Source organism: Bidens hawaiensis, unplaced genomic scaffold, assembly GCF_021521415.1.
Source record: "Bidens hawaiensis isolate Kalapana, Puna unplaced genomic scaffold, B.hawaiensis_p1.1 tig00005019_1, whole genome shotgun sequence".
Taxonomy (NCBI): Eukaryota; Viridiplantae; Streptophyta; class Magnoliopsida; order Asterales; family Asteraceae; genus Bidens; species Bidens hawaiensis.
The window spans coordinates 1,111,625-1,132,639 of record NW_027491318.1 but is presented as its reverse complement, the minus strand read 5'-3'; the positions used below and the strand labels follow the sequence as shown (position 1 = coordinate 1,132,639).

Below are 21,015 nucleotides of genomic sequence, written 5' to 3'. Positions count from 1 at the left end.
CCTCACCAGATCCATATATCAGAAACATATCCTTAGTTCTCCTAAGGTATTTCAATATGCTCTTAACAGCCATCCAATGACTGTTTCCTGGATTCTGTTGATATCTGCTTGTCATGCTCAAAGCGCATGACACATCCGGTCTAGTACATATCATCGCATACATGATGGATCCTATAGCTGAAGCATATGGGATTTGTTTCATCATCTCTTGCTCACCCTTTGAGCTTGGACATTGATCTGAACTCAATATGGTCCCTCTTTGAATAGGTACAAAACCTTTCTTGGAGTTTTCCATCTTGAACCTTTTCAAGATTTTATCAATGTATGTACTTTGGTTCAAACCTATCAAGCGCCTTGACCTATCCCTATAGATCTTTATTCCCAAAATATAGGCAGCTTCACCAAGATCCTTGATGGAAAATCTACTTCCAAGCCAAGCCTTAACGCTTTCCATGGTTGGAATGTCATTTCCAAATAGTAGAATGTCATCGACATACAATACTAAGAAGGTAATTATACTCCCACTAGCTTTCTTATACACACAAGCCTCATCAGCGTTCTTGATGAATCCAAAACTTTTGATTTCTTCATCAAAACGATGATTCCAAGTTCTAGATGCTTGTTTCAATCCATAGATTGATTTCTTTAACTTGCATACTTTATTAGGATGTTTTGGATCGACAAAACCTTCAGGCTGAACCATATAGACATCTTCCTCAAGATATCCATTTAGGAAAGCGGTCTTGACATCCATTTGCCAAATTTCATAATCATAATGTGCAGCTATGGCAAATAATATCCTAATAGACTTTAGCATTGCCACAGGCGAAAAAGTTTCATCATAATCAACCCCTTGAGTTTGAGTGAAACCTTTAGCTACAAGTCTTGCTTTATAAGTATCCAAGTTTCCATGCATATCAGTTTTTCTTTTGAAAACCCACTTACTTCCAACAGTTTTGGTGTTAAGTGGTGGTTCAACCAATTCCCAAACTTGGTTGTCATACATGGATTGCATCTCAACGTTCATGGCTTCAAGCCATTTGTCACAATCATTCTTGGACATTGCATCACGGTATGTGGTTGGTTCATCCGAATCTACCACGTAGCAACCTTCTACAAAAAATCCATATCTTTCGGGTGGATTGCTAACTCTACCAGATCTGCGAACGTTTTGTGTGTTTTGATCAACCACTTGATCACTTTCAACAACCTCTTGTTGAGTGCTAGTATCAACCAATTGTGTATCATCTTGTGATTCTTGATCCTCATCAAATTTCACTGTTCTACTATTAGTTCCTTCCTCAAGGAACTTAGTTTCCAAGAACTTACCCTTTCGAGCAATAATAACATTTTGCTCACTAGGATCGTAAAAGTAATATCCTAAATCATCTTTAGGATAACCTATAAAGATACACTTAGTGGATCGGACTTCTAATTTGTTTGGGGTGTATTGCTTTACATAAGCTTCACAACCCCAAACTCTTAAGAATGATAGCGATGGAGCCTTTCCATGCCATACTTCAAAAGGTGTCTTCTCCACTTTCTTGGTTGGAGCCATATTCAATATGCGAACAGCGGAAAGTAAAGCATAGCCCCAAAATGATAGAGGTAAAGTGCTTCTAGCCATCATCGATCGAACCATATCTAATAGGGTACGATTTCTCCTTTCAGACACACCATTATGTTGTGGTGTTCCAGGTGGAGTAAGTTGTGAAATAATTCCACAACTCTTTAGATGATCTTGAAAAACACCACTTAGGTATTCACCTCCTCTATCACTACGAAGTACTTTGATTGTGGTCTTGAGTTGTCTTTCTACTTCAGTTTTGAAGTCTTTGAACATTTCAAAAGCTTCATCTTTGTGTTTCATTAAGTACACATAACCATATCGACTATAATCGTCAATAAAGGTAATGAAGTATCTTTCACCATTCCTAGTCATTGGTCTAAAAGGACCACATACATCCGAATGTATGATACCCAATAATTCTTTTGACCTTTCAAAAGTTTTATTAAAGGGTTGCTTTGTCATTTTGCCTTGTAAACAAGATTCACATACATCAAATGAATCAAACTCATTTGTTTCTAGAATACCACTCTTGCGAAGAGTTTGCATGCGATTCTTACTTATATGTCCAAGGCGACAATGCCAAAGATAGGAATCACCCAAGTCCTTCTTGAGTTTCTTGGTGTTGACATTGTACATTGAACTACTATGTGACATACCACTTTGATCTATTTCATATATACCATTCATGGGTATAGCTTTAAAATAAAACATGCCATTCATCAAAACATGAATATCACAATTTATAAATTTAAGATCAAAGCCACATTGTTTTAAAAGGGACACGGAAATAATGTTTCTCCTTAACTTAGGAGCATACAAAACATTCTTCAAAATTACTTCCAAACCACTTGGAAGCTTTAACAAGTAGTCTCCTTGGGCTTGGACTTCAACTCTTGCTCCATTGCCCATAAAGAGACTAATGTCCCCTTTGTTGAGTTGTTTACTTCTTTTGAACCCCTGCAACAAATTGCAAATGTGAGTTCCACATCCGGTATCAAGTACCCATGTATTTGAAGAAATAACATTTAGTTCAACATATATAGTAAAGATAATACCTGAGGTTTGCTCCGCATCCCTCTTATCTTTTAACGCTTTGAGATAGGTCGGACAATTCCTTTTCCAATGACCTATCTCTCCACACTCAAAGCATGGATCTTGCGTCGCAACCTTTTGCTTCTTTTCCTTCGGTTTGTAGGGCGTGATGGCTTTCCTCTTTCCCTTTCCTTGGACGTGGCCCTTGCCCTTAGCAACACTTGCTTTGGGGTTGGAGTTATGTCCCCTTTTGCCTTCATTGATTGTTAGAACGGGTAAAACCCTTTTACCCATTCCCGCTTCGGCCGTTCTTAGCATTGCGTGAAGCTCACCAATGCTTTTGTCCCACCCGTTCATGTTATAGTTCATGACAAAGGTTTCAAACCTTTTGGTCAAAGAGTTGAGGATCAAATCCGTAGCCAACTCATTTGAGACGGGACAATTCAACCTACGAAGCTTTTCAATGTAGCTTTTCATCTTTAGGACATAAGATGAGACGCTTTGGGTTTCCTCCATACGACATGCATGAAACGCTCGAACCGTTTCGAAACGTTCCGCTCTAGCTTGTTGAAGGAACATTTCCTTCAATTGAGTTATCATGTCGTATGCCCCATGATGCTCGAAATCCTTTTGGATTTCGGGAATCATAGTTGCTAACATGAGGCAAGAGGCTTGTACCGAATCTTTGGTGTACGTGACCCAATCGTTATAAGCCTCCTCATCTTCCACGTTAGGCTCGTCGGGAATGGGATCGTCTAAGACATATGATATCTCTTCTTGCTTGAGAACTATTCTCAAGTTGCGATACCAATCCATAAAGTTATTATGGTTTAGACGATCCTTTTCAAGAATGGTTCTTAAGGATAGGTTACGGGTGTTATGGGTAGAGGTGTTTGCATTGTTAGCGGCCATCTACAAAATTTAACAAAGTTCTATTTTAGTATTATAAACAATTTTAATTATTAATACCCTTTTATACCACATTTTAAATAATAATTAAATTCTAGAATCCAACGATAAATCAAATTTCGGTTAGGTGACCTTTATCCCGTCATTTGATTTAACAAGGTAGTCAACCTTGACAATTGCAACCCTTTGCAACTTCTAGAGGTATGGGACCATTCGAAATCCTTATTTCGTGTTGGCATGTTTATCCCATCAACACCATTGGATCCCATGCTTAGGTGACCTTTATCACATGGTTTCCAATTCAAGTCGTCCTACTTGCATAAACATGTAAGATTAACATACAAGTGGTTAGGTGACCTTTATCCCACAAATATGTTAATATTACCCTAAGTATATTAGTTTGCTTGAAATGGTTAGGTGACCTTTATCCCATTTAAAGTTCCCTAATACGTTAAGTGTTATACAAAAGGATGGTGTTTAGACTTGTTTCCTTGGTAATTAAGAAAAAGGGATTTTAAGTTTTCCAATATTCTAGATTTAGGAAACTTATTTACCATGTTCTAACATGCATTTAGTAACATGGTTAAATGAAAACGATTTTCACCGGTTCTAATTATAATAAAACCATTTTTATTATAGGCATGAGACGGCTATTTAATTATTTTATAAATACTACGTGTCACGTCAATTACCAATAATTATTAGAACCCATTTTATATGTTTGTTTTATAAGATCTATGTGACGGATTGATATCCTATATCTACCATTCAAACACAATCAAACAAGCATACAAACACCATAAGGTCAACCATAAACACGAGCCTCTAAGCGGACCACACTTGTTGGCCGAAACAAGTGTGTGTCCTAGTCTTATCCTAAGGGACATAACATGACACAAGGATGAGTGATATGCTCCCACTTGATCTTGCATCCAATGCTACAAGTGTCTCCTCTTTAATTTGTTGTGATTTCAACTTGGGCTTCTTAGTGGGCCTTGGACTTCCATAAGCTTCCTTGGGCCTAAAAGGTAAATTTGGGCTTTAATGGGCTTTGAATCCCAAATCGGCTTGTGAGGCCCAATTAACCCAAATAAGCCCAATAGGCCCAATCCACCAAAATCTTGTAATTCTTCAATTTACAACAAATATATCCTAATACATTTGGTCTAAAATAAAGAAAATTACAAACAACCTATTTACTATTACAACCATTTGTAAAAAATAAATACAAGCCATAATTACTATTACATTCCAAATGAGTAATAATATAGATAAATCACAACACACAATCACAACATCCACATCGGTCTAGGCTCGGTTTAGGGACTAACTTACAAATAAATACATATCCAAATATATATTTAAAGACAAAAAAAAAAAACCCCTCACGGTTGTTATTGGGCTTCGGCCCAACAAAAGTTATTGGGCTTCGGCCCTATTAAAAAAAACGCCGGCCCAAAGGGCTTCGGCCCATTTTAACCTCACGGCCCAAATGGGTTTCGGCCCATTTGGCCAAAAAAAAAAAAATTTTTTTTTTTTTGAACTTTAACATCCATATGTTAAGATCTTGGGTTTTATAAAATCTCATGCATGTTAATTTTATAAAACCAAAGGGGAAAAACTAAAAGTAAACCTATGTCCTTGTAACCGGCTCTTGATGCCAATTGTTGGGTTTCGGCATCTATTTTAGATTATTAGTTGAAACATTTTTACTAATCTAGCAACGGAAGCATGATAATATCAACAACCTATTGTTAATTTTATGAAACATACCAATATGTAACAAGGCTAAAACCCGAAATAGGATCAATCTACAAGAACTAAAGGCTTACAAAATTAATAATAACAATAACTCTTTTACCTCAAAAGAGTAGGATGATATGAAGAGGAAGATGGACTAGCCTCCAAGAGTAGGATGCCTCAAGAGGTGATACCCACGAGCAACACGGATGAGTGTTAGGACAAGAACACTAGAAAACCGAGCACCCAAGCCCTCCTCCCTTGCTTGTTTCGGCCGAGAAGAAAAGGAGAGGGAGAGTAGGAGGTTTTTGCACTTTTTAAATTTGAAAGAAAAAGTGATCCATTGCATGTGTAGGCTAGTGGGGTTTTTAACCAAAAAAATAACCAAGAGACCTTGATCACATTGGCTTGTTGGGGTGGTGGTGGGTCCCACCCAAACCGGCCACCCATCCCTTCCTTCTTTTTTTTTTTTTTTTTTTTTTTTTTATTCATTCATTTATATATATCACATATATATAAAACTAGCCTACACTATTATAAAACTATTTTATAATCTTTTCTTAATTATTTAACCAATTAAATAATTAAATAAATAAATAAATAATCCAAATTATTTATTTTAATCTTTCAAGTGCAATTTTTCAGAAAAACCGATTTCCTAAACTTTGTGTTCGGTATTTGTTTAAAGATCATATCTTAAACAAATACAATCCGATGTCTATCTAGCTCGTTATTGGGTATGACCCGACTTGGATCAAGCACAGTTAGCCACATTAATCTAAATACGTGTCTCGGGCATACGAAATTCCAACAAAAATTAGAATAAAAAACATATATTTTATTATGACACAAGAGTCTTAATAGCTGTAACATTGTTTACCAGAATCTAATGCTCCATTAAAGCTAAAAGAACGCGTATGCGAATCATGTTCCCTTCAAGACTGCAACCTTTTTAACTTTATAAATACATCATTTTTACAATCACCATATGATATGAAACAGCCATGTCATCAGTGACTGATCATATTTGCTGCTCTGATTGTCAACAATTTGTTTCAGATGATAAAGAGCAAGCTAGGTCCGTCAGTGATACGAAGGGCCCGCGTGTTTTCTTTGAAAATATGTTTCATAGGAGAAATGTTTCGTATACAAATGTGCTGAGTAGTTACGATAAGTCAACTCTCGAGTCAATAAGGAACTGGGAACCTGTAAATGGGAAGCGTGCGGTTCTGTGTGGTGTGATGTACGATAAACAGAAGTATAAGCTTAAAGGAACTAACTATGATGTGATAAACATGCGGGAATTACTGATTTCACGGTTTCGGTTTCCAAGTAGTTCCATCCACATTCTTGCAGGTATTTATTATCTTGCTACAAAAATTTCTGTCACCGTGTTATACCTTTAGCAGTTCAATCGGGTAAAATAAACAAAAACTTAAAATCTGTGGTCGAAAGATTTAAACACGCAAAAAGTGTATTTGTATATGCATATACCACTGAGGTCATTTCATTAAAATGTTATGTTTATTGACAATATATTTTGTAATCATATTTGACACACTAATCATTTATCAGAAAGTTTACTTGTTTGGACACAAAAAGTTTCGGGTCAGCCTGATCTAACCCACACCAGAATTTATCAGTTGTATTAGCACGAACCTTATATTTATTCAATTGTTGACTACTTGCAGAAATGGAGCCGCACCCTCACCCAACAAAAAGAAACATCCAAGAAGCTTTGAGGTGGCTGGTGAAGGACAACCAAGCAGGCGACTCGCTGGTGTTCTATTTCTCGGGTCATGGATTAAGGAAACGTGATTTCTTTTATGATGAAGTTGATGGGTTTAATGAGGCAATATGCCCTGTAGATTTTATAAGTGCAGGAATGATAGTAGATAATGACATCAATGACACCATTGTTAGACCTCTCAAGAATGGTGTCAAACTTCATGCCGTTGTTGATGCTTGTCACAGTGGAACCATTCTTGATCTACAAGATGTTTATAGCACAAAAAAGTATGTCTCACACATTTTGTTTCAATAGTTAGGCATAAAGTGCGTACAGGATGTTTAATTATGTTTGTTTGCTTAATAAACAAACAAACATAAACAGAAACTTTCGTTTGTTTAAGTGTTCAGGTTTGTTCGGTTAAACTTAATGAAAGAATCCGTGTTTGTTCAGCTTGATTACAGGCCTGTCAACTAATATTTCTGTTATTTGATGCATTTTAATTTGTTTCATTGGAAGGAATGTTTGGTTAGATAACAGATCTCCATCTGGTGCTTATAAAGGCACTAGTGGTGGGCATGCCATTTCTGTCAGTGCATGTGAAGATAATCAGCTTGCAGCGGATACATCTGTGAGTAGCTCTTCTCATTTTCAACCTATTTTATTATGGTTTATTGGATTTTAATAATTCATATAGAATAATATTGGGCAATAATAATCCCTATTCATTTTATTGTCACTGGCGGTCCCAAATTTATAAAAGTTGGCTCCCAATGGTCGGTCCCCCGTTAGAAAAGACTTAACGGCGTTATACTTTTTTTTCGAATTTCAAACTAATGATTTATGGCTTTTGATCTGAAGGAGGATACGAATTGATTGATGTAAACTTAGTTCGAAACGGTGATCCAAACGGCTTTATTTTTGTTAATTGTAAGTTCAAACACCTGAATTGAAGCATTGTTTCGTCGTTTTGGAGCACTGTTTCGAGCTAAGTTTAACATGAATCGATTCGTATTAATTCTCTGATCAAAAGCCCTAAAACATTTGTTTGAAATTCGGTAAAAAAATATAGCGCCGTTAAATCCTTTTTAATGGGGGGGCAACTTTTTTAAATTTGGGACCGCCAGTGATGATAAAATGAATATAGATTATTATCGGCCAATACCATTTAATAAGGATTACTAAAATCCAATAAACCTTTTATTATTAGCAAGTTTATTTGAGTTATGCTGACATCATAGTAAAAACTAGCTTAAAAAACAGGTCTAAAGTAACTCAAGTGTATTTTTAACGTATGCAATATCATTCTATTTAAAAAAAATATGATTATTTTGTATAAAAAAAAAAAAAAAAAAAAAAAAAAAAAAAACAGGTAAAGTAAACCTTTTTGATCTCTTAATTAAATTAATTTTAATATTTTGTGTAGGCTTTCTCAGAGTCAGGAAAACAAATGGAAGGTGCAATGACATACACTTTCAGGAAAGCAGTGGAGAACCCAAATGTGACTTATGCTGGTCTCCTGGCTTCAATGCATAAGGACATTTTGGCAGCTAAGGAAAAAGGCTTCAGCCTTCGGGGACTATTTCACCTTGAAAGATTACAGGTAAGACTCGAGTTTAATTTTGAATGTTATGTTGTCCTAAAGATGGTCTTTTGTATTCAGATATTCAAACCCACCATAAGTTGAGGTTTACCTGGTATTGGTGGGCCCATGAGTTGTTCCTGACGGGTTCTCATGGTTACACAAAAAATGTTTTGTGGATAACATTTGGATGTTTTTTTTTGGCATAAAATGTTTCATGTGTAGAACTTTTTATATAGTCACATGAGTCATACTGACATTCGAAAAGTCAAAAGTTGGTTTTTACAGTAATTGTTTGACCACTAGGTGGTTCAAAATGTGGTTATCACAACACTCAAAAGAAAGTTGTGAGCGATTTTACTCATAGCTGTTAAAGGCGTAAATGCCTCGCCACGTCTTGTACGCCTTGCCAACTACGATTTTACTTGCTTATAACGGTGTTCGTATTGTGCTATTAAACTTGCAGGAACCCCAACTGTCATCTTCTAAAGTTTTTGATGTAAATGAGCCCTTTGTGCTCTAACTCTTACCACACCAGAGAGTCAGAGACCTTGATTCTATTAGGTCGCGTGCAGTTATCTCAAACATGGGGCGTTTGTTTCATTACCTGTCAATGCCTATTTCTTTGCCTTTTATATGATTTTCATGTTTTCTTTGACGGTGTTCAAAAATTAGTTTGGAACTGGGAATAAACGATCATGGAACCCAAATGAAACACAACTTTGGAATTTGACTTGATTGGGGCCATTCGGGTGGGAAAGTTTTTTCGTTTGGGTTGATTCCGACCTAAAGCTAATTCATGCAACTATATAGCATAACTTATGTGGTTCGGTTAACACAATTATTGGAAAGGATGTTTCAGTTAATTCAGTTAACCATCTGTTAACCACTATATCCTTTGTTGTTGAATAACCACACCCTTTGATTGCAAATGCTTAATAACAAAATCACTTTGTTCAAAACCTTTTATTTTACAATCATTGTAAACGCTTAATTCAAAATTTAAACTACTTGCATCTCGCACACCCTCGTGCGACATTATAATCAAATTCACTAATTGCTCAAAAAACCGAATTGCAGCACATAAAAGCTCAATGTGACAATAAATTGTTTAAATATGCTATCAAAAATTGATTGCTGTTTCATTAAATTCACATTAGAGGCTGCTGCATGAGGCCAGTTTAGACCAGATATGTAGTTTCAAAACGCCTCCTTTTATGTTAGTTTTCAAAACTCATTATTTCAAAATCATAGAGTGAAAGCAGATGAAGATCAAGTTATTAGTTTTTGTAGCCTCTTCACAGCCTCTTTGGCCGTCTTGTTCTGAGGTTCTAGTACAAGCGCTTGCACAAAATCTGCACGCGTTAGAAGAAACTTTGACACAATCAAACAGTAATCATGTGATGTCAAAAACTGTGTGCTTGAGCTATTTGTGTGTGTGTGTGTGTTTCTTTATCATGAACTCATGCAAAATAGGATACCCACCTTTAAGAGCCGGTTTATAACGATGAACAGATTCCCGAGCAGTTCCTCGTCTCAAGTATGCCTTTACATTCTGAAAAAATGAAATAAAATTACTTGTTATGAAAACACTATTTATCTCCAATTTCATTAAAAAATATCATTTACTAATGTGTTGATTATAAAGCCCACTAAGAGGTTATATGCATTTAATACACTTGAAAGTTGGAACAATTTTTAACTCATGCAACCCATTTGGCCTGTTCCATTTTAGCCAGATATTGTTATTATCCCTATTTAGCCCATTAGTGATAGAATAAAATATAACCTACAATTCATCCATTCACTAGCAAACAGGTCGAAATCCCCACCGTTATGTGACATTGAATCAATATCAAATTAAAGCGCACATCGCAGTAGTGGAATGAGAATGCTATAGACATCATTTGCATGATTTCTTACCTTCTTATCAAGTGAGAGAGCTTTGGTGCAGTCTTCCTCAGCTTGTTGAAAGCTGGAATATAACAATAGTTGTGTCAAATATTTATATATACATGTTATACACAGAAAATTGGTTGTAAAAAATAAAAACAGGGTCTGAAAGCATACGATCCTAATTCCAAGTATGCAGCTGCTCTGTTGCAGTAGAAAGTAGCATTGATTTCATCCAACTTAACGGCTTCGGTATAATAGGTTATAGCTTTCTGCCATTGTTTTCCCTTGTATGCAGCATTTCCCTAAAAAACAAACTATAAAGATGATTTTCAAGAACATGAAATGAACAGAGTTCAAAGTAGCTACAACAAAAACTAACAAACAAACATGGCCTGGCCTCACAAGGAGGAGTGTAAACAAGCCAAGCTGCTCGTGGTTTTTATGATTACATATATTTAAATTGGAGGGCAATATGTAATTTAATGATTACATTATATGTAAATTGGTTATTACATATATATGTAAACTTGTGATTACATATACATAATCAAAATTACATATATCTAAATGACAAAATTATCCTCGAATAATTTAAAATAAATAAAGAAAATGATTCGTTGTCAGGAGTTCTTTAAGTTCTTAACTTTTTTGGAGTTGGAAAAGATTCAAACCCTATATATATATATATATAAGATATTTGAGAATTTAGCAAATTAATAAAAGAGCTGAGCCCTAGCCGAGTTTACACCCCTATTCACAAGTAATTGTATTTTAAACAAGCTCGGTGACTTTAATACACCGTAATTGAGCTAAGGGACTTTTGCAGGCAAAATGAGAAAGAATATTGTTTTTTTTATGGTATCTTTGTAGAAAACCCTACCAATAAAAAGCTGATTTCAAGAAAATAGATTACATCACTAGAAAATGTGTATTGAGTACCAATGAACAATCAATACAAAGAGAAATTCATACTGGTATGCACACAAAGCAAAGAATAAAAGAGAAACCTTCTCCTTCAAGAATCTAGAAGCATCCCTGGTAATTTCACCAACTTGCCCTTGTAGAGATTGGTACATTTCCAACATGGTATCTAGAAGAAACTTATCAGACCCATGATTTGCAATAAACGAAACGCTGATCGGACAATCTTCATGCTTTCCTAAAGGAACAGTAACCTGGGCATGATTTGTATGATACTTTATCAAATGTATGTTCATGTTCATTCGTTTAACTTTAATCAAACAAACGATTGAACACACACAATTAAACGAACGGTGTTATGTTGCTTGTGTTCGTTTATTAAGAAAATGAATGGATTTGTGTTTGTTTATCTCCATTCATTAACAGTATAAATGAACAGTTCACAAACGAACATAACTATGAAAGAACATAACTGAGTTAAAACCAGTTAAAATTAAATGTGACCAATGAGTTGGCCTAAAAAGTTATTAAAACTAGACTAAATTGTAATAAGCCTAGAATATTTAAGTGAATACATTAACAAACAAAAAAATGTTAACTAACAAACATAAATTTAAAGTAAATGAATGAACTTAATAAACAAACATAAACGAATTTTGACGAACATAAATGAATGAGTCTATGCTAGTTCATATAACAATAAGGAACAATTTTTTTGTTCATGTACGCTCGTTTATTAAATATATGAACTTCCAGCCTAATGGTTCACTGTATGTTTGATTGTTACAAACATAGGTTACTCAATGTACAACCAAATAAGCTTTAACTACAAGCAGATGCTGCATCAGTTTAATATGCTTTACATATCAACCTTTTTATCAAGTCAACCTTTCATAATTTCATTATCGCTTTGGTTGTTTTTACATATCAGTCTCCTACAGACTCTTAACTTTGACCAAATTTGACCCACAAGTACATGAGGTACCTTTAAAAACAAAGGTGGAAATATCCAATAAAACAGAAGGTTAATGACTACATAAAAGTACCTGACAGCAACCGGACATAGTAGCAATGCTTAATAAAGGAAATGTCTGATCATTAAACTCTGATAATAAAGCTTTCTTTGAATTAAGTTTTGGCGGATTATCAGCAACCGTTGGAATAACTAGAATTTCATCATCCTGCACGTCATCTCATGTATCAAATGGCATCATCGTACTGCTTGAAACCATTGTATATAAAGAATAAAAGCATGAAAAGAAAATGGAAAGCACAGCTTATAAGTTCATACAATTAAATGATTGATTCAATTCAAACTGTTCAAGTCTACAGTCGCCACTATATAAGATTGTGTTCACCAACCACACTTCTTCTTTTGTCCTTTTTTTCTTAAATTTCATAAACACCTAATGTACTAGATATGATTACAAAACCTATATTAATAGGGCTATAATCTACTTTTTCAGATTAATCAGATCAAAAGGTTGTAAGCATTTAAACATTTGAGGTGACTTTCAACCCATTTCCTTTACGCTATTGTTTTCTATTTACCCATTTAACTAGTAACCAACAAAATACAACCTTAATTCACCCTACAAAGAAATTGAAATTGTCACCTCAAGTAATGAAAATACAAATATTCTGCAAGAAGATAACACCAAATATTGGCACTAAAAGCATAAAAACAGACTCGTACTTGACTAAGCTTAGATGAGATTATCATTCACCACATTTAGTAAGAAACATTAGCTATCATCAAACACAATCAGCAATCTTTTAAGCAGGTAATTAAGTAGCTTTCTCAAAACAAGAAGACACGTCAAAATAAGCAAAACATGCACCGTGAAATCCATATTTATCAAGAAGTGGGATAAGAGAATGTGTTGATAAGATCTTAAGCCATAAATTGAAGTGCTAATCATACTACACTATGATACAGACAAGCTAGAAGAAAATAAAGACAAAAATTTGCATGCCAAAAACTTATTATCAACAAAACTTTTTTTTAATGTAACACAACAAAATATGGGCATATGATCTTTTCCCAGTTATGTAAGGTACCTTTAAGAGAATGTGTAGAGCCGTTCGCATTTCAGTTCTGACCATGTAGTAAGCTTTAATATTTTCATGCGTGGCCGTAAATGTTTCATGAACACTATCAGAGACATCAGATAATAACCTGCGCTTGAACGTATTGACCCATTCTTCATGATTAGTCTTGAACTCATATCTGAAAAATCAAGGAGGGATGCCATAAATTGTCTGTGTGACAAACACATTACGGAAACTATATATACACATGTTGATGATATCGAAGCCATGACAGAGGTGGTCTCAGACATGAAAGGGTGTCAAGGAAATAAAAAGTAGCATGTGTTGAAAAAAGTATGCGCATGAGAGTCTTTGTGCTATCCAACACGATGAATGACAAAACTATTTGGCATAAAGTCCAAACTGGTGGCTAGATGACACCAGAAAATGTTTCACAACTGCATGTGAATGTTTTGCCTAGAGGTGTGCATGAACCTGAAAAGACTAATCAAACTGAAACCAAACAAAAACCCATGGTCTGGTTTTATAACATTCATATTCTCGTAAACACCAAAAATAGATTTTCATTTTTTATTTTGGAACTTAAGTAACTTATAAGAATTCAATAAATAGTGTAACGCAAATAATTTATCCCAAATGTATAATAATCAGTTAATCATGAATTAACAAAAAGATTTAGGCACAACGTATTATGCCCAAATTAATTATTTTGGGCCAATTTTTTTGGATAAAAAATTTAAGCCCAAATGGTAACACCAAAACAAAACCGAACCCAAACCACAAAAATCAAAATCACATAAACTGGGTTTCCAGTTTCTAATTCAGTTTGTGCCAAAACCGACCTGTGCAAGCCCCTAGTTTTGCCACGATGATACCAAAAACGAAACCAGTGTAGATGCAGAAAATGGTCAAACCTTTGTAATGATAGCATCACTGAAGAGAGAGCTTTCAAAATACTTGCACCATTTTGTAGCTTTGTTGTCTGCTCAAGGAAATAATTTAGACTTGGTACGTTTGAAAATATATATTCACCAATATTCGTATGCTTCGGTGCTTGATCTGCAGAAAGATCGAACTAAAAGGAGTAAAAGACAACATGCAATTAGTATTAAGAGGCATCCAGATAACATAATCATGTGACAAAAACTTACAACCAGACAACTTTTCAGTTACTTTGCTAATAATATACACAGTCTTCTGTTGAGTAACTTTAGACAGCTGAAATAAATCATCTGCCACGATGATGTTTCTTGTCCTTCTAGGTTCCACCGAGTTTAACTGAAGAATTACATGTCCAACCTGATGCAATAAGGAAGGATCACGAGCAAATATTCCTGGAATTTTGTATCATTACTAATACATGATTAGGATAGGGTATCAGTTAAAGTGGTAAAAGAATAACAGAACAGTCTTTGGGATAATTTATGAACTTAAATGATACATACCCAGCTCCAATATGAGTGGGTCAATAGGCTAGATCGAATGGGTCAAGGTTAATTAAGTGGGAAGATGAAGAGCAAAGAATTAGGGACATAAATGTTGCAATAATTATCCCAATTAGGTCTATTTATATGTTCTTGTTTTAGTTTATGGATATCCATGTTTTATATATTATAAAAATATTAGGGTTTGTTAACCTTATGTTTGGAGAATTGCCATCTCGAATCGGCTAACCGGAGGCTAGCCCATCTCGAATCGGGTCAACTATCCTTTAATTTCTTGTTTAAGTTTAGGGGTTCTATCATTTGGTTCCATTGCCGGGAAACACGATGGTGCATGCCCGGAATAACCAGAAGGAAGGTAACGATGGTAGCAGTATTACATCCAATCAAATCGCAACTCAGTTGGCAGCCATCGTTACCAAGCTCGACGCCATAGTCTCCCAAATGAGGGGTGATGTTGCAGAAATCAAATCCGTGATGTTTGGAACACCCCTCCCGTGCAACAATCAAGATCTAGTCAACGAAGAAATCCCAGACAGCAGCCGTAGCGTTAACGAAGATCGATTAGAGCAAGTTTTAGATCTTCAATCGAAGACCGAAGATCTGTCTAAGCATGTTTCAAATGTTCAATCGAAAATTGAAGATCAGTCTTTGGGTGTTAAATTGAAGGTCGAAAATTTTGATAAACAAAACCAATCAAAGGAGTTTGAACAAGAAGTAACACTAAGTAGCTTTGATATACGCGTCGGGGTCACTGAGGAAGTTCAGAAGCATTCTGATGTTGATTCTTTGTATGTTAAAAAAATTCATGTCTATGAAGAACAACCTAGACTTGAAGAGGGACAGAACCAAAAGGCTGGTGTTCTGTGCAACCTAATGCCAGCAACCACGAGTGGAATTAGGTCACAAGCAAGGGTTCTTTGTGCTTCAACTAGTACTCACACCACACCTATGCCTCTTCCGACAATTAAATATGGGGATATCAATCAGCAACTGCGTTCCATCCGAGGTTATTTCTGGGTCCTTCAATCAGTTCCAGTCCGTTGCTGGGTCCAGGGAGCCGGTCAAGCTACAACTGAATGCCTGATCGCTTGGTATAACAACTATCAGATTCTCGACTTGAGGACAAGTCTTATTCTTGGGCTTGATGTATTGATACATACCCAGCTCCAATATGGGTGGGTCAATAGGCTAGATCGAATGGGTCAAGGTTAATTAAGTGGGAAGATGAAGAGCAAAGAATTAGGGACATAAATGTTGCAATAATTATCCCAATTAGGTCTATTTATATGTTCTTGTTTTAGTTTATGGATATCCATGTTTTATATATTATAAAAATATTAGGGTTTGTTAACCTTATTTTTGGAGAACTGCCATCTCGAATCGGCTAACCGGAGACTAGCCCATCTCTAATCGGGTCAACTATCCTTTAATTTATTGTTTAAGTTTAGGGGTTCTATCATTTAATAACTCCTAAAAACCAATCATTTATATATTTAAATTTAATATCATTTGAGGGTAGTTTTGTTATTTGTTATATGTAATTTTGTGATTGCATGTGTAACTTGGTTATTAAATACATGTAAACTTGTGATTTCATATATGCAATCAAAAATTACATAAAAGTAATTTGGTTATTACACATATGTGAACTTGTGAGTACATATATCATACAGGAAGATTGGATTAAATTAAGTAAATCTGACTTTATTTTAGGTAGCTTTGTTAATCAAAAATCAAAAGAAACCATAAAAAAATTCAAAAAATTCAAAATAATAGAAATTGCTCCTAGAATTGCGCCTTCCCTATATAGAAGCGTTAAATCATCGCCTCGCCTAAAAATAGGGCCTAGGCGTAGTTGGCGGTGGCTTTTAAAAGGCACAATGGGGTGAAAATAAAAATATATGATTGGTTCTTAACAGTTCTTTAAGTTCTTAAATTATTTGGCAGTTCTGAATACAATGGGGTGAAAAAATATGCCAACTTGTCAATCGATTTCCAACAAATTAAAAGGCTCAACACTCTAAATAAGTTGTGTTTTATAATTTATGCCAAACATGTTATTGGTAAAATATGCCAACTTCTACTGGCATGTGGTTTGGAAATGAATGAAAAGTCATATTAAATGTTTAGATTACATCGAAACAGAAGGCAAGCGGGCAACAAGCTGCGCCAACAGTGTCTAAACAGTGTCAAAAAGAATTAAAAAGCTAAACAAATAAATATAGAAGATACTGAGACTGCATACCAACAGTGTCTAAACTTTGTGAGTTTGGGAGAACTCCAATAGTCGATATAACCCGTGTGAAGGCCGGAAACCGAGGACGCCACAAAATGAGGCGGGAATTCTCACTCCCCCAATTGTATCAGTACCTGAAAAGTCAACAAAAGTCAAATGTCAAATGCTATTCACTAAATTAGAAGTCATGAAAGTAATTCCCAAATGGCACAATAGCAAATGTTAGCTTTTTACACAGAATCCCAATGATGATGACATCAATTGTTTTAACTTTTAAGATTCAAAGATGTAACTATCACACTTCAAGTTAGTTTGAATGTCATTCAAGTTCCACACATAAACACAGTGTAACTAACTACCTAACTAGCTCCATATCCAACTGAGATGACCATAAATGCTTACATATTCCACATGTAAATATTTTCATCTACAAATGTAATAGCAATTGAAGATCTTTCACTGCTTGATAGAAAACTAATGCATAACCTGATATATCTAGGCTACATAAAAGTACACAAACCCAAATTAGGAAAATGATTATAATATCCCTAGAAACAGTATTATCTTTAACAAAATGAAAGAACACTACCAACAGCAAAGTCAACAAGCTCTGCAGCAACAGCAACAGCTGAACCACTACACGATCCACCGGGAATGCAAGATGGCGTTTTTGGGTTTGTGGGGGTTCCATAATGTGAATTTTCTCCGGTTATCCTGAAGTCATAGTTATACTTGAAAATATCTTTGTGTGACTTCTCTTTTTACAGCAAATTAGAAGTTAGATGATGTAAAACTCTTAATGTAACAAAGATACATAAAATGGGAAAAAAAATACCCGAAAGATAACTCATCCATGACAGCCTTGCCAACACAAGTGGCCCCGTTCTTTCACAAGATAGTTACAATGACCGCTGTCCTCTCAGCTTCCTCGTGTGTTCTTTTCCAATCTGGATTCCCAAATCCAGTCACATACTCTTTCACATCGAAGCTACATCATAGCAATAGTACTCGCAACTATTATTCATTTTTCAGTTATAATAATTACATGTCGTACGATTCAGGTGCAAAACTGATATGAATAATGCGGCCAAAATTAGCAAGAGCAAAAAGATTAAATGTCCCATTTGTATGATTGTATCGTTACATTTGCATTATAGAATCACATCGCATCAAATGCAACGATGCGTTCAATCTCTGATGAACACACACACACACACACACTTAACTGAAAACTGAAAGGATACCTAAATGTGAGAGAATGCTGCACATTAAATGCCCATCACATTCGGTTACAGCGTTCATGACATCACCACCGTGCATTATGAGTACACTTTTAAACCAATATTTTAAGTAAAATGCCATGCTGCTGGGCTTCAAAAAATGCATTTCTCACTTATTTTGAAATATATCTATCCACTCTTACTTATTCATACCAAATAGCCAAACTTTCTCTGAAAATTATACTGATACTAAGCATTACAAGCACATAGGCCGGGTTGATTAACTAAATTAGATTAGAAAACAATATAACGGTACCAGACCATGAATGAAAAAGAAGGATGGATATATATATATATATATACAAATAAATAAATAAATAAATAATAGATACATGATGACACAAACTCCAACAAACTGTATATAATGCCCCTGTACACGTACATAAAATCTACTAACAGTAACACGGTGATCCACTTTTAACAATTGATAATTAAGAGAAGAAACAAACTCACACGTCATTGATGGCGAAAGTGAGGCCGGAGAGAGGTTGAGGTTGAGGTTGAGGTTGTTTATAAGCGGCAGGAGGAGGCAACTGAAACCGGTCCATAAAGGCACCGTAATCTTTTGGTACACCTTTTAATCGAGCCTCCGCCGTGAGGATCAATACACCGGCGACGCTGACGCCGATGACGATCCATACTTTTGGATTTGACACACTGAGTTGTTGTTTCATAATATTGAATGATTAAGAATAGGAGGTGATTTGAGGTCTGGTAGCTAGGGTTTAATTTAATGGTGGAGGGAGGAAGGGTTTTAGTTTAGATTAGAGGGAAAATGAAATTATGACGTAGAAGAAGAAGATGAAGATGATGATGTGAAAATGATCGAGATCAAAACCCGACATAACAAACTAGTGCTTCATTTCCAACTTTTTACAAATATATATAATCCATGCTTTGGTTTCGGCTATAGCCTACGTATAATAACTTAGCATATACGGAGACTTAACATACAAATAAATAGGTTTTTTCTACAAATGGAATTGAATTGAATTGAATTGAATTGAATTGTAGTTTCAACTCATATCAGTCGACTCGTATTTTTCTTTCGATCAAAAACTTTAAAACATCGATTTGAAATTCGAAAAAACAATGGACGATGTTAAGTGTTTATTAATGGAGGTCCACTGAAAGAAAAATAGTCAAAATTTTAGACCATTGGCAAGGATTTTTAAATGTGTGATTATTATTGGTTAATACATAAAATATAGGGTTATTTATTTCCAATTACCCCCCACTTGTGACCTAGTTCACTTTTAGTTCTTGTACTTTTTTCCATGTGTATGGGTTCTCCAGTGAAGACTCAAGTTTAATCCTCACTTGTGCCACTTTGGATGAATATTGGCAATGAAGAATTTGATATAGGCCTTGCAAAGTAATTAGTTCGAATCTCAAGCCCACCCAGGTTTACGAAGACACGTGTTTTCTGTGGTGGCGTAACCAGGGGTGGCCCGAAGTGTGTGCGAAGTGAGCGTCCGGCCGGGGCACGTGTTTTCTGGAGGTACAACATTTTTTTAAAAGTTCCCGATATTATATATATATGAGAGATAATTTTAAAAACCTTGTTGAGTTTTAAGAATTTAAGAACCTTAACCACACATTTAATTAAATATGTTAGATTATGTGGTTGAGATTAAATTTGATTAAAAAATTAAATAGGAAAGAGAATAAATATTTACAGTGATTACTAGGGGTGTGCAAAAAACGGGTCAGACCCGCCAAACCCATGAACCAGGTTCACATAACCTGTGAAAGTCCAAACCGGTATTAGCATGTATGTCTGGGCTACGGTTATGTATTTCAGATGTAATCAGGAATCGGTCCGATCCGGGTATGAACCCGCCGGAAATAGTGACCCCCGTCAGACCTGAAGATCAGTCGACGTGCCTCCTCCATGAAGCCTGAAGGTCATGCTAATTTCAAAAAACCCCGACCTGCAGTTTCTATTATATATCTAGGGTTGCAAGTGAAGTGACGACAACTCATATTATTCTTTCTTCAACAATTAATCAATCGGATTGATTAATTCATGATTGATTCAATCGTGATTTTTCAATAATCCATAGTGATTCTGAAATAATCCAACAATGTCTAATCTTGATTGTGAGGTATGTGTTCATCAATCAATCGAACTCTATTCATTAAAATGTATATTCTTGACCAACGTTCCTCATCAATCAATCAAACCATATATCAATATGCTTATGATTGGTTTTTTTCTCTTTTCTTTATGTTGTGTTAATCGAACCCTATTCGTTATAAACCGTATATGGTCTTTTGTTTGTTTATGTCTGGTTTGTTCATGAGCTGATTATATCGCTGTGATGTTTGATAATAAGAAGAAGATGGGTTATGTTTATGTGATTGTTTGATAATAATGAGATGGTTCATGCTTGCTTTGTTTATGTTCATCAACATTCAGTAATAACATAAAATGCTAGATTAGATTCATGAAAGTGTATGTGTATGTGAGATAGTTTTCACAGCTTTGTTTATGCTCATCAATAGTAACAGATTAGTTTTGTTAATAATATATAATATATATAAACGAAAACCCTAAAATCCTACGTGTCGCGATGTGGTCGCTCCCTCTTTTTATGGAAGCCACCAGAGTGCTTGATTT

General features: G+C 35.2%; 2 protein-coding genes across 2 annotated transcripts; one reads left to right on the top strand and one right to left on the bottom strand.

Moving 5' to 3' along the window:
- The first annotated feature begins 6,213 nt into the window (after positions 1-6,213).
- On the top strand, positions 6,214-9,187 carry LOC143628519 (metacaspase-1-like). Its single transcript, XM_077098091.1, has 5 exons — positions 6,214-6,607; positions 6,943-7,267; positions 7,500-7,611; positions 8,407-8,583; positions 9,029-9,187. Exons 1-5 carry the CDS (start codon positions 6,256-6,258, stop codon positions 9,083-9,085), a joined length of 1,023 nt encoding a protein of 340 aa, XP_076954206.1. The 5' UTR covers positions 6,214-6,255; the 3' UTR covers positions 9,086-9,187.
- A 319-nt stretch (positions 9,188-9,506) lies between these two features.
- LOC143628531 (outer envelope protein 64, mitochondrial-like) lies at positions 9,507-19,066 on the bottom strand. The gene is made up of 14 exons (XM_077098098.1): positions 18,846-19,066; positions 18,016-18,100; positions 17,706-17,864; positions 17,515-17,612; positions 17,122-17,240; positions 14,583-14,765; positions 14,346-14,490; positions 13,441-13,609; positions 12,426-12,560; positions 11,466-11,633; positions 10,633-10,760; positions 10,486-10,537; positions 10,048-10,117; positions 9,507-9,917 (listed from the first exon to the last, which is right to left on the bottom strand). Exons 1-14 carry the CDS (start codon positions 19,064-19,066, stop codon positions 9,835-9,837), a joined length of 1,815 nt encoding a protein of 604 aa, XP_076954213.1. The 3' UTR covers positions 9,507-9,834.
- Between the last annotated feature and the right edge of the window lie 1,949 nt (positions 19,067-21,015).